We start from the raw sequence: 12656 nt of genomic DNA on the forward strand, positions 1-12656 counted from the left end.
AAGCTTGTTGGGTCCAATCTGGTCACCAACACCGCAGCACTTGACATCCTTCTTGGGACAGCTCGAATCCAGATCCTGGTCGTCGTCGACGCCTCTTGGTCCTCGGGGCTGAAGAGTCAAGCTTCACCTCTTTCACCTGAAATCACCCGACATCGGTGGGCATTCGACTATCGTGTCACTGGCAAGTGACCCAGACTCTTTCCCCTCTGCTTTCAGGTTCTACTCACCATTGATCCAGGTTTGGATCACACCGGACACTTTCCTCTTGGACGGCAGCAGCACTTTGCAGCAGATCGCCATTGAAAACGACGACGAAACCCGACACCAAAAGACACCTGTTCACCCGGTAACTTGAGTAGTTCCGATGCTCCCGTGGGTGTTGGCTCTAGAACCCCTTAAGTCTAAAAGGGTTTGCCCAAGTCCTCTACTAAGTGTCCTTTATCTTTAAGTTTCGAACCGCGCCTTTCCCCATAGACGTTATTGGTGATTTGCAGCTGTCTTCACACACTGCATGCTTCCCCCGTGGGTCCCCTGTGTACCTTGGGTGGTTCCTGGTGGCCCCAGCAGTTCTACAGGCTCTAGGCCTTGTGTCTATGCAAGTTGTGGGTATACCACTTTCTCAATATAGGGTTTGGTAGGGCTCAATGTATAGTGTGCTAATTTACTGTGTGATATTAAGTTTACTGAATGTACTCTTGCCCTACCTTATAAAGAGACTAGAGGGCCAGTTTAGAATAAATACATATATTTTATATATATACCTGGTGTGGTTCTCCTTTCATTTGCCAATTCATGAGATTATAGACTGGTAAAACTAGCTGCTTTACATTCCTCCAAGACTTACCCTGAAGGCTGCTCTCCGCAGCTACCACAAGGATAGCTTTCGTTAAAGGATGTCTTTAACCAACCATCAATAAGGATCGTTTGGACTGTTGCAAGGTGCCCACTAGAATAGTGGACAGTATATGGCAGGCCAACTTCTCACGCCCATCTTTTTCCCTCTGCCTCATCCCACCAGGGAGGAGGAGAGACTTTATAGGCTGGATATAAAGGTTCCGATCTGAACACAAACCATTTGTCTGATATGTGGACAGCTAGAAAGACAGAGCAGTTCAGAAGAGGATACTGTCCTAGTGAATTGTACTTTATATTAAAGTCCGTTATGCCCTTGCCAAGAAGGAACCTCCAGAAGGAATAAGAACTCACTCCACAGAGCGAATTTACAAATTGTGACTTTGGTCAGGTGGGTGCTTATCACAGAAATATACTGTGCAGCAAACTGGACTTACGTAGTACATTTTTAAACCATTATTGTTTGGATCAAAGTGAGAAGGGATGGTCCTTTGGATGACCTGTTCCATGCTTCAAAACTGTGTAGGCGTAACCATTCCATCAGACCCACCACCTGTTAAGTATTACTTGAGTACCTATTCAAAAAGTGAGGACTATGCAGGTGGAAGTAGCCATCAGAATAAACAGTTACTTACCTTTGGTAAAGATCTTTCTGGTGGATCTATCTGCAGATTCACCCACCTCTACCTTCTGAAGGAAGGTTGTTGTCATCTAAATAATAATGTTCCAAGTTAGATTGGCTGCACTGCATGTTCATTGTTGACGTTAGGTTGGCCTCGTCCCTGCCTCTAAGGGCTTTGAAAAAAGGAATGGACCAGGAACTGATGTCATGGCGCAGGAGTAGCGCTGTGTGGTTCCAATGACCTCATGTTTGTGCATTAACCGAGGATGAGACTGACCTGATACCACTTAGCGGCACAGGAGAGCTGTTGCAAAATTTCCAGATCCAGACTGATGCCTGGGGATATTAAAAAGGTGAGAAATCTGCAGGTAGATAGTTTCCACGAGAAGTCTTGAACTGAAAGTAATGTTTTCTTCTTGTGGCTTTAACTGTTTGACATGGAAAGGCCTTTTTAGGTTTTGCCTGCACAGCGCTTGCGCTGTTCTTGAGAAATCTATTGTTTTTATTTTAAATTTAAAAGGGATTTACATCTTGCCTCCTCCTTCCTGGCTTCTCATTGGTTCCTGTGTTGCCATTTAACTTTCCTCCATTTCTATTGGCTGTAGCATATTTTCCTGCATTTACCCATGCTTGTTCCTCGTCTCCTTTTCTTATAAAAATGGAGATGGAGGAAACAGATGAGTAAGGCCCTCAAAGAATCTGTTAACAATAGGAGAATTGAATAAAGAAGGCTGATCTGGCAGCCGAAGAAAAGAAAAGATGGCTGCAAGATATCCTTTAAGAGCGAAGTATTTTTAAGATGGTGATCTGGAGATTTCAGTGGCACAGGCAGTGATAGACTGGGCACTACAGCTGAGTCAGTCCGCCCTGGCGTTCAGGGAGACTGCCATTTGTTGAACCACCAGGGTTATGTCCCGATGTTCTTGCCATATCCAAAGCCTTAGAGCCTCTTGACAAAGGGTCAACGACCCCTCCATACCCTGTTTGTTACAGGACCATATGGCGGTGGAGTTGTCTGTGAACACCTTCACCACTTTCCCCTTGAAAGAGGGCAGGAATGCTTTCAGTGCCAATCTGATCGCCTGTAGCTCCAAAAGGTAGATATGAAGACTGGATTCTGCCGGAGACCAGACGCCTATGATCGCCCAGTAGCCGCCCCATCCCAGAAGCGACGTTTTCGTCACAACTGTTAGATCTGGTTGGAGAAGGGAAAGGGATCTTCCTCTGCCCTACTCTTGGTCCGCTATCCACCACTGCAGTTGGTGCGTAGTTCCCTCTGAGATCTGGACGTAGTCAAAACGATTCCCCTGATACTTTCCCCACGGGAACTTCAGGTCCCACTGCAAAGCCTGCATATAACCAACTCGCATGATCCACCAGCAGGAGGTAATGAGGCCAGCAGCCTCAGAATCATTCTCGCCGAATTCCGGAATAGAAGCTGAAACATCGGTGTCATAGCCCGAATATCTCAGTCTCGCTTCTCGGAAGAATAGTCCCGAAGCTGCACCTTGTCCAGAACCAGCCCGATGACAGGGAGCGTCTGAGTCAGAGTCTGGTATGACTTCAGAATGTTCATAGGGAACGCCAGAGAATGCAGGAGGTTTGCTGTAGTCTTAAGGTGAGAGACAACAGCGTGGGGCAAACCCTCTTTCAACAGCCAGTCATCAAGATAGTGGAATACTGGAACCCGTAATCTGCGCAGATGAGCAGTGCCCACCGCCGTTAACTTTGTGAACACCTGATGGGTGCTGCTGAGGCCAAAGGGGAGCATGGTGAACTGAAAATGCTTGTGGCCCACCGTGAACGAAAGGTAACGTCTGTGGGCTGGCAGGATGGGAATATGAAAATAAGCGACCTGCAAGTCCAACACCGCCAACCAGTCTCCTGGGTCGAGTGCAGATTAACCTTTGGCTAGGGTGAGCATTTTGAACTTTTCCTTCCCAGGAAGAAGTTGAGGGTCTAGAGGTCTACAATAGGACGCAGACCTTTCTCCTTCTTGTGGAACAGAATAACAACCACAACTTACTTTGTGCACAAGGACCCTCTCCATATTTCCCTTGGCTCAGGGAGCCTATACTTCCTGGCGGAGAAGTGCCAAATGATCCTCTGACATGCAATTGTAAGAAGGTGGCATAGAATGCGTCTATGTAGGTCCTGCAACGTCATCCTGGCGCCCAAGACGATGGGCGTGGAGCCACCTAACCAGGGGTACGTTTGAAGAAAAAATATCCGGATCCAAACTGACCCCTGAGGGAAATTCTAAGTTAAGGAATCTACAACTAACATATGTCTTTACCAGATACATTGTTACCAGAAACTTGTTATTCTGCACCTTCAGACAAAGAGCCAGAGCTCTCAGCTCAACAAATATTTTTCACTAAATTGTATTTCTACCCCCACAACCTCAAAACCACTTTAGTGTGTCCTTTTCAAAACACTTCCATAACGTAGGAGGCAGGATCAAAGGTTTCCTCCAAGGGTGGCAGGACATCAGTTTGAACAAATAGGTACTCCAAATTGTCAAACCGGCCTATGCCCACCCATTTCTTTCTACCCCATCACACTTTACACTCCCATCAATTAGGCTGACTGAGGAATACGTGTATGTTTAACAGCATGCAGTCCCTTTTGGCCAAAGGGGCTATAGAAAGGGTTCCAGGCTCAGAACTAGAAACTCAATGTTACTCCTGCTACTTCCTTGTGGCATAAGACGGAGCCCTGCATCCTTTTTTAGATCTTCGCCTTCTCAGCACTTTCCTACAAAAGAACAAATCTAAGATGCTCACGCTGCCCAGGTTTTGCCAGTCTTGGATCACAGAGACTGAATGGTAGCATTGGATCTGTAGGATGCGTATTTCCATATTCCCCCAAGGCATTATCTGTGTTTTACACTGGGCCAGGAGCATTTTCAGTTTGCGGTGCTCCCGTTTAGCTTCACCAGTGCACTACGTGTGGTCACGAATGTGATTCCTGCAGTGTAATTCTGGAGGCAGGTGTACCAGTCTTTGCATACTATTATAGCTAGCTGTGAAGAAGGGCTTGCCCGATGCAGTTATAGACCACCTCAAGACAATGGTGAACCTCGTAGTCAAGTCAAGTCAAGTCATAAAATTTATATAGCGCACTACATACCCAGAGGGTTTCAAGGCGCTTGGGGAGTGGAGGGGGATTATTTGTCAAATATCCACGTTTTAAGTTGTTTTCTGAACGCTAGGTGATTCTGGGTGAGGCGAAGGTAAGCGGGGAGTGAGTTCCATGTTTTGGCAGCCAGGTATGAGAAGGATCTGCCTCCCATGGTGGTTTTGTTGATGTGAGGGACAGTGGCGAATGCTTGGCTGGAAGATCGAAGTTGGCGGGAGGGGGTGTAGAAGGACAGACGAGAGTTGAGGCAATCTGGTCCTATGTCGTAGAGTGATTTGTGTGCGTGGGTAAGCAGTCGGAAAGTAATCCTCTTATTGACGGGTAGCCAGTGGAGGTCTTTAAGGTGACCAGAGATGTGTTCGTTGCGTGGGATGTCTAATATGAGCCTGGCTGAGGCGTTTTGGATTCGTTGTAGTTTCTTCTGTAGATTGGCGGTGGTACCTGCGTAGAGGGTGTTTCCGTAGTCCAGTCGGCTCGTGACCAGAGCATGGGTGACTGTTTTCCTTGTTTCGGTGGGGATCCAGCGAAATGTTTTTCTGAGCATGCGAAGGATGTTGAAGCAGGATGAGGATACGGCGCTGACTTGTCTGTTCATTGAAAGTGAAGAGTCCAGGATGACGCCAAGGTTCCGTGCGTGGTCTGTCGGGATGGGTGCTTTTCCGAGGGCTTCCGGCCACCAGGAGTCGTCCCATGCAGAGGGGGATTTACCTAAGATGAGGACTTCTGTTTTGTCTGAGTTCAGTTTCAGACGGCTTTGTTTCATCCATTCGGCGACTTCTTTCATTCCTTCGTGTAGGTTAGTTTTGGCGGTGCTGGGGTCCTTGGTGAGAGAAAGGATCAGTTGAGTGTCATCCGCGTAAGAGATGATGTTGAGGTTGTGTTGGCGGGCGATGGTCGCGAGGGGGCTCATGTATACGTTGAAGAGGGTGGGGCTGAGTGAGGATCCTTGTGGTACGCCGCAGATGATTTCGGAGGCCTCGGACTTGAATGGTGGGAGGCGGACTCTCTGGGTTCTTCCGGAGAGGAACGAGGTGATCCATTCCAGTGCCTTTCCTTGGATTCCGATGTTTCTGAGGCGCTGTAGAAGGGTGCTGTGGCAGACTGTGTCGAAGGCTGCGGAGAGGTCGAGGAGGATGAGGGCGACTGTGTCTCCATTGTCCAGTAGAGTTCGAATGTCGTCTGTTGCTGCGATGAGGGCGGTTTCAGTGCTGTGTTTTGCTCGGAAGCCAGATTGTGAGGAGTCGAGGGATTTGTTGGCTTCGAGGAAGGCGGCGAGCTGGTTGTTGACAGCTTTCTCGATGACTTTGGCCGGGAATGGAAGAAGTGAGATGGGGCGGTAGTTTTTGAGTTCGGTGGGGTCTGCTGTTGGTTTTTTCAGAAGGGCGGTGAGTTCAGCGTGTTTCCAGTCTTCTGGGAAGGTAGCGGAGTTGAAGGAGCAGTTGATGACGTCTCGGAGGTGCGGAGCTATGACGGAGTCTGCTTTGTTGAAGATGTGGTGAGGACATGGGTCTGTGGGGGATCCAGAGTGGATGGAATTCATCAGGCGAATGGTGTCCTCAGTGGTGATTGGGTTCCAGGCGTTGAGGGTGTTAACGGGGGGAAGATAGTCAGCTGATGGTAGGGTGGGTTGGCTTCCGGGTTGGTTGTCAAAGCTGTTGTGGATGTCAGCAATCTTGTTGTGGAAAAAAGAGGCTAGGGAGTCGCAGAGAGTTTGAGAGGGGGTGATGTCGTTGGAGTTGGCCGAGGGGTTGGAAAATTCCTTGACGATGTTGAAAAGTTCCTTGCTGTTATGGGCGTTGTTGTCGAGTCGATCCTTGAATGCTGTTTTTTTGGCTTTTCGGATCAGTTGGTGGTGAGTACGGATGGCGTTTTTGAAGGCGTCCTTGTTGCTGGCGGATGAGTCTTTTTTCCAGGCCTTTTCAAGGGAGCGGCATAGTTTCTTGGATTTCTTGAGGTCCTCGTTGAACCATGAGGCCTTCTTGATTTTGTGTTGGCGTTTTTTCAGTGGTGCTAAGGTGTCTGCGGTGTTGGATAACCAAAGGGTGAGGTTGGAGGCGGCTTCGTTGGCGTTAGAATAGAGGGCAGGGGAGGTTTGAAGGAGCGATGAGGAGATCTGTTCCGTGGTGATTTTGTTCCAGTTTCTTTGTAGAGTTGGTTGGAGGTGGATGATGGGTTTCGGCTTGTTGTAGGTGAAGTGGACGCAGCTGTGGTCAGTCCAGAGGAGGTCTGTAGTGTGGCTGAAGGAGACATGGTTGCTGGAGGTGAAGATGGGGTCGAGTGTGTGACCTGCGATGTGGGTGGGGGAAGTGACCAGTTGTTTAAGTCCAAGGTTGGCTAGGTTGTCCAGGAGGGTGGCGGTGTTGCGGTCGTAGATCTTTTCGAGGTGAAAGTTGAGGTCTCCCAGAAGGATGTAGTCTTTGGAGGGGAGCGCGTGTGGGGTGATGAAGTCCGTGATGTCTTCACTGAATTTTGCGCGGGGTCCTGGTGGTCTGTAGAGGAGGGTGCCTCTGAGTGTGGTCTTGGGGTCGATGTGAATCTGGAAGTGAAGGTGTTCAGAGTTAGTGAGGTTGGCGTCAGAGCTGGTTGAGATGCGGATTGATTTCTTATGGACGATAGCGATTCCTCCTCCTGTATGGTCGGTGCGGTCCTTGCGTGTGATCTTATAGTCATCGGGGATGGCAATGGCGATGTCAGGGGCGGAAGAGGCGTTCATCCATGTTTCCGTTAGGAAGGCGACGTCAGGAGAGATGGTGTCTAGTAGGTTCCAAAGGTCAATGGCGTGCCTGTGGACCGAGCGGGTGTTGAGAAGGATGCATTCTAGGTGGTTGGGGTCGGGAATCTGTGTTGCGGTCGTAGCGGGGATGTTGTCGGTGCCGCTGAATTTGCAGGAGAGGCAGGAGAACGGTCCATGGGTGCGTCCAGGAGCGGCTTGGACGCAGGTGGGGGCGCGACCGGGGTTAAGGGCTAGGAGGGTGGCGGCATCGTAGGTAATGCGGGAGGGCTGGGCAGCGCGAGGGGCAGGGGGAATGGCACTGGGCGCGGTCCAGGCGCGGACGGGCGTAGACGGGCTTACCTTTGGCGCACCTTCGGCGCGGATTGGGCGCGGTTGCTGCGCGTGAACGCTGCGCGCGGGAAGAACTGTCATATATGGATAGTGGGAGGGGGAGGGGCGAGGGCTGTTCAGCTGGGAGGCGGGGCTGATCAACGTGCCAAAGTCACACCTGACTCCTTTGCAGATGCTCCTGTGCACTGAATCTATTTAGGATAGAGTGCAGTTTTGTGCCTTCCCCTGTAGCAGTCTCCAGGACATGCGGGCTATAATACTGCTGTTTCAACCTCTTAAATGGATCTCAGTAAGATTGGCGTTGAGGCTGCTGGACATTCTCCCTGCATCCTGCTGGTCAACTACACCAGATGGCACGTCTGCTCTACAATAGGACCTTAAGTCCCAGTGGTCACAGAACCAGGGGAACCTATCTGATTGATCCAGGTTTCGGATTATACTGCAAAAGATCTGCATTTGTGGCTGCTATACTGCGATTGGACCACTGGTAGACCCCTCCCTGTATCCTACCTACAGTTTTCATTGAGGATAGATATCTCACTTCTGGGCTGGGGGGGCCATCTGGAAAGATAGAGATTAAAGTACTCTGTTCTCCGGTGAAAGCCCACGTCACATCAATTTGTTGAATTTGTGGATGATCCACTCAGCGTTGAAGACCATCTTACCATCCATTAAGGGGAGCCTAGTATAGGTACTCACAGACAACATTACTGCCATGTGTATTGCAACAAGTAGGGCGGAGTCAGGTCTATGCCAGGAGGCTCTGTGCCTCTTGAAGTGGCTGACTTGCGAATGCATTTCTCTAGTAGTGAACCACCTGTCAGGCACACTAAATGCCAGAATCGACAAACTCAGTTGCTGGTACCTAGCAGATCACGAGTGGCAGTTACACCCAGAGGTGGCACAGGGGTTTTTCAAGCAATGGGGAGAACTCTGGTTCGATCAACACCAAAAATGCTCAGTGTCAGCATTTATGCATGCTATAATTCCCAGGATGACTCACTAAGAGACACATTCCACGTAGAGTGAAGTTTGTAACTCTTCTATGCGTTCACCTTTACCACTCTTGGCTCGAGTTCTGAAGAACATCAAGGCCAACCAAGCACCAAGTCATCCAAGTGTCTGCAGATTTGAGATGGGAGAGTGTGGCATCCAGAACTTCTTGGCATATTCATCTGTCCTCAGTTCATGCTGCTACTTAGGGGGGGATCTACTGTTGTAGTGACAGTACAGGGTCCTGCACTTGGGCCTCTACATTCTGCACCTCCATGTATGTAGATTAAGCATCGGCAGCTAATACCCTTAGAACTTCCTCTTAAAGTTAATAATGCTATTCTGGCTGCCAGGTCATAAGAGTGTTTGACTTGGTGCATCATCTACCAGATTGCTCTGCTGCAAACTAAGCTGTCTGAACTGTTGTTGTTTGTTGTATCGTAGGCCCAGCTAGGACTTGTGTTGGGCATTGTTAAAGGCTATTTGTCACTTTTTTAAGGCTGCCAAATCAGCCTTCTTTGTTTAAATCACCTGTTCTAATGAGATTTCATATAGAATTACAACATATGTTTCTGTAGAAGCCCTTTGGAACGTCACAGTGGAACTTGAATTTGGTAATTTTCTGAGGTGCACCTCATTTTAACCAATGCACCGATGACAAATGCATCTCTTGACCGTGAAGATTGTCTTTGTCTTTGTAGTTGTGATAATGTCATCTCATTGTTACACCCCGGTCAAGAAGCAACCTCCAGACGGATTAACGTCCTTTCGACCAGGGCCAATGCTGCTACCACTGTGCTGGCACAAGAAGTACTTGTCCTTGACATCTGTTAGGTTGCTACTGGAGCGTCAATACATACGTTCACAAAGAATTCCTGCTTTGATATCCAGGTCCAGCGTGATGGGTATTTCGCCCATTTGGACCTGCATGACTTTTTATTATGAGCCATTCCACAGACCCATCATCTTAGGAAGGTACTGCTTTGGTATCTATCGTAAAGGTAAAGAATCCCTGGTTTGAAACGTACATCTTTTGAACATGTTAGTTACCTTCAGTAACACTCTTCCTGGCAAATACAACTGATTCCTCACTGCCTCCCACCTTCCCCTCTCATAGAGTGGTCTGTTTTCCAATCTAAAAGGGTCCCAATTTCGGAATCTACACACTGGTACCTCTGTTTATTGCTGAGTTCCATGTTAGAGGGTGCAGATAGAGTCAAGAAAGAAACATGGTGACATGCAGTGATGGCGCTTGTATAAAAATCATGTTGTTCCCATGAGGCACAGGGTCAAGACTGATTTGCATATGGCCATGTCTGAACTGGGGTGGCTTGTGAGCAAAATAATTATGGATTAAACCCAGATCTGTGACTGGGGGTGAATGTTTTGCCATTGTGCAACATTCCGTCCATCATTTTGTGTGTTTTGCTGTTCACCCTATGTGGGAACCCAGACGTGGGTCCTGTGCTCACTAAGCCACTGGAGTCAAGCTCTGCTGGCTGAAGACGGCTGATAGCCAGAAACCGGTCCTAGGATGCTTGACTCCGGTCCAGGGAATACATGGCTTGGCAGTTCGGACTGGACTGTTCCCATGAGGCACAGGGTCAAGACTGATTTGCATACGGCCATGTCTGAAATGGGGCGGCTTGGTGAGCAAAATAACGATGGATTACACCCAGATCTGTGACTGGGGATAAATGTTTTGCCATTGTGCAACATTACGTCCATCATCTTGTATGTTTTGCTGTTCACCCTATGTGGGAAGGGTATGCCCAGGCGTGGGTCCCGTGCTCACTAAGCCACTGGAGTCAAGCTATCCTGGCTGAAGATGACTGATAGCAAAAAACCGGTCCTAGGCTGCTTGATTCCGGTCCAGGGAAGACATGGCTTGGTAGTTCGGGCTGGACTGTTCCCATGAGGCACAGGGTCAAGACTGATTTGCATATGGCCATGTCTGAACTGGGGTGGCTTGCGAGCAAAATAACGATGGAGTAAACCCAGATCTGTGACTGGGGGTGAATGTTTTGCTATTGTGCAACATTCCGTCCATCATCTTGTGTGTTTTGCTGTTCACCCTATATGGGAAGGGTATGCCCAGTGGTTTCTAGGTTAGATATTTAGATATTTTTACACAAGTCTGCCCATCCTGGTGGAGGAGACATTACACCTCTGCCCAGGATGGGCTTTGTTTCTGGACCCAGAGAGCAGAGGCCCTATTTCCAGAGGTCCAAAAAGCTGTCTGGTGGTGGAAAATGGCGTGTAGCAATGCATGAACCACACCAGGATCGGTCGTTTTTCAGGGGGCATCTCTAAGATGCCCTGTGGGTGCGTTTTACATTAAATCTAATACTGCCATCAGTGTGTGTTTAATGTGCTGCGAAGTGTGTTACTAAACTTCACAGTTTTTTAGTAAAGCCATTATGGAGCTGAGGAGTTTGTAATGACCAACTCCCAGACCACATACTCTTCATGGCTTTACTACACTTACAAAGTCTAAGAATGGGCTTAGACACTGTAGGGGTACAGGGCTCATGCCACTGTACCCTCATCTTAGGGCTAGTGCACCCTACTAGAGGGGTGACTAACCTAGGCCTCAGACAGCGGGTTGCAGACATGGCACACAGGTATGTATGCCATGTTGACTCTTCACTTTTCTCTTCACCAATACACACAGCCTGCAATAGTAGTGTGTGGATGTTAAGGTACAGGGCCTCTGAGGGTGACACAAATCGGTGCTGCTGCCCTTAGAGGCCTTCACTGGTCACAGTGCCCTTGCTACCCATGGTACATTTTACAAGGGGCTTACCTGTGGTCATAGATGTTCCAACTGTGGGTACAAAGGTAAAGTCTTGGGAAAGAACACAGGCCCTGGGAACCTAATTGGCAGGGACCTAGGGCATATCAAATCAGGTTGCAACAGACGTCAGGCAAAAAGTGGGGGGTAACCAAGCAAAAAGGCTCACTTTCCTACAGGATAGAATAATATTCTTTTCAGAAGGTGAGAACGAAATGTATTTAGTAACCAATGTTCATGGTACTGAACCATGTCGGTCTTCTTCAAAATTTGTATTGTCACTTAATTAAACTGTTTGTTTTCTTTCTTTTTTCAAGCAAATTGAACCTTTGCTGTATCCTAAGCTGTTTCAAAAATCATTGGAACCTGATGTCCTAAACCAGATTTTGAAAATCTTACATGATTTTTATCTTGGGTATGTAAAGTTGTTTTAAATGTTCAAAAGTAATTTGTATGTTATTTCTGCATGTCCGGTTTGCTACAGTAGGTCTTAATACTCTCGAAGCAACTTTTAAAATGTTGTCAAGAAATCCCAAAATGCACCTGTATGGGGACAGGTCCCATGCTTTTTTCTGAAGTGAATGCAAACTACCCTGGATCAGGGGTTTATTCAGCTGATCATGTCATGGTACTCCCTTCCATTTTTCAGAATAGTGTCTCCCACCCTATTAAAATTCCCCTCCCCAGTGAAACAAAGTGTGATGAAAGACATTACATCTGTATTGTAGAAAACATGAGATAGTGCTCAACCATCTTAAAGTGCAAGAAGGGCTGAAGTTGAAGATTTTTCTTGATTCCCCCAGAAAGATAGAGGGATTATGTCCTATGATATTCTCATCATAGATGGTCACTTACCATGTTCCCTCTTATCCCCCACATTGATTCAGAAGCTCAGGAGGCAAGTGGCTCACATAATTCCAATAATACCTACGTGATCAGAGGTCCATGGTACCTGAATCAATTGATGATTAGTCTGGATCCTGGTTACCTGTCTTGATGAAGGAGGCTCTTATGTCACAGCAGCAGGGGGCTCCTTTCATATTTTACATAGTAATCCTTGCACACCTTGGAAGCATACTCTATTTGAAAATGTTTAGTTGAACAATGCTAAACAGCACCTCCTTACTCAAACATTAGAGAACCAATGTCTACAGTTTTCTAACCTAAGTGTGTTGTATATAGAATGTGTT

At 47.9% G+C, this 12656-nt stretch overlaps 1 protein-coding gene across 11 annotated transcripts in view; it reads left to right on the forward strand.

Annotated features, from left to right (window-relative positions):
• RPAP3 (RNA polymerase II associated protein 3) overlaps positions 1-12656 on the forward strand; it is a 385109-nt gene that overhangs the window by 342809 nt on the left and 29644 nt on the right. For all 11 annotated transcript variants that reach the window (XM_086919117.1, XM_086919121.1, XM_086919116.1 and 8 more), the window contains one exon: positions 11784-11881. In XM_086919117.1, coding sequence (XP_086775243.1) covers positions 11784-11881 — 98 coding nt within the window. The remainder of the gene's footprint in view (positions 1-11783; positions 11882-12656) is intronic.

Source organism: Lissotriton vulgaris, chromosome 1_1, assembly GCF_964263255.1.
Source record: "Lissotriton vulgaris chromosome 1_1, aLisVul1.2, whole genome shotgun sequence".
NCBI lineage: Eukaryota > Metazoa > Chordata > Amphibia > Caudata > Salamandridae > Lissotriton > Lissotriton vulgaris.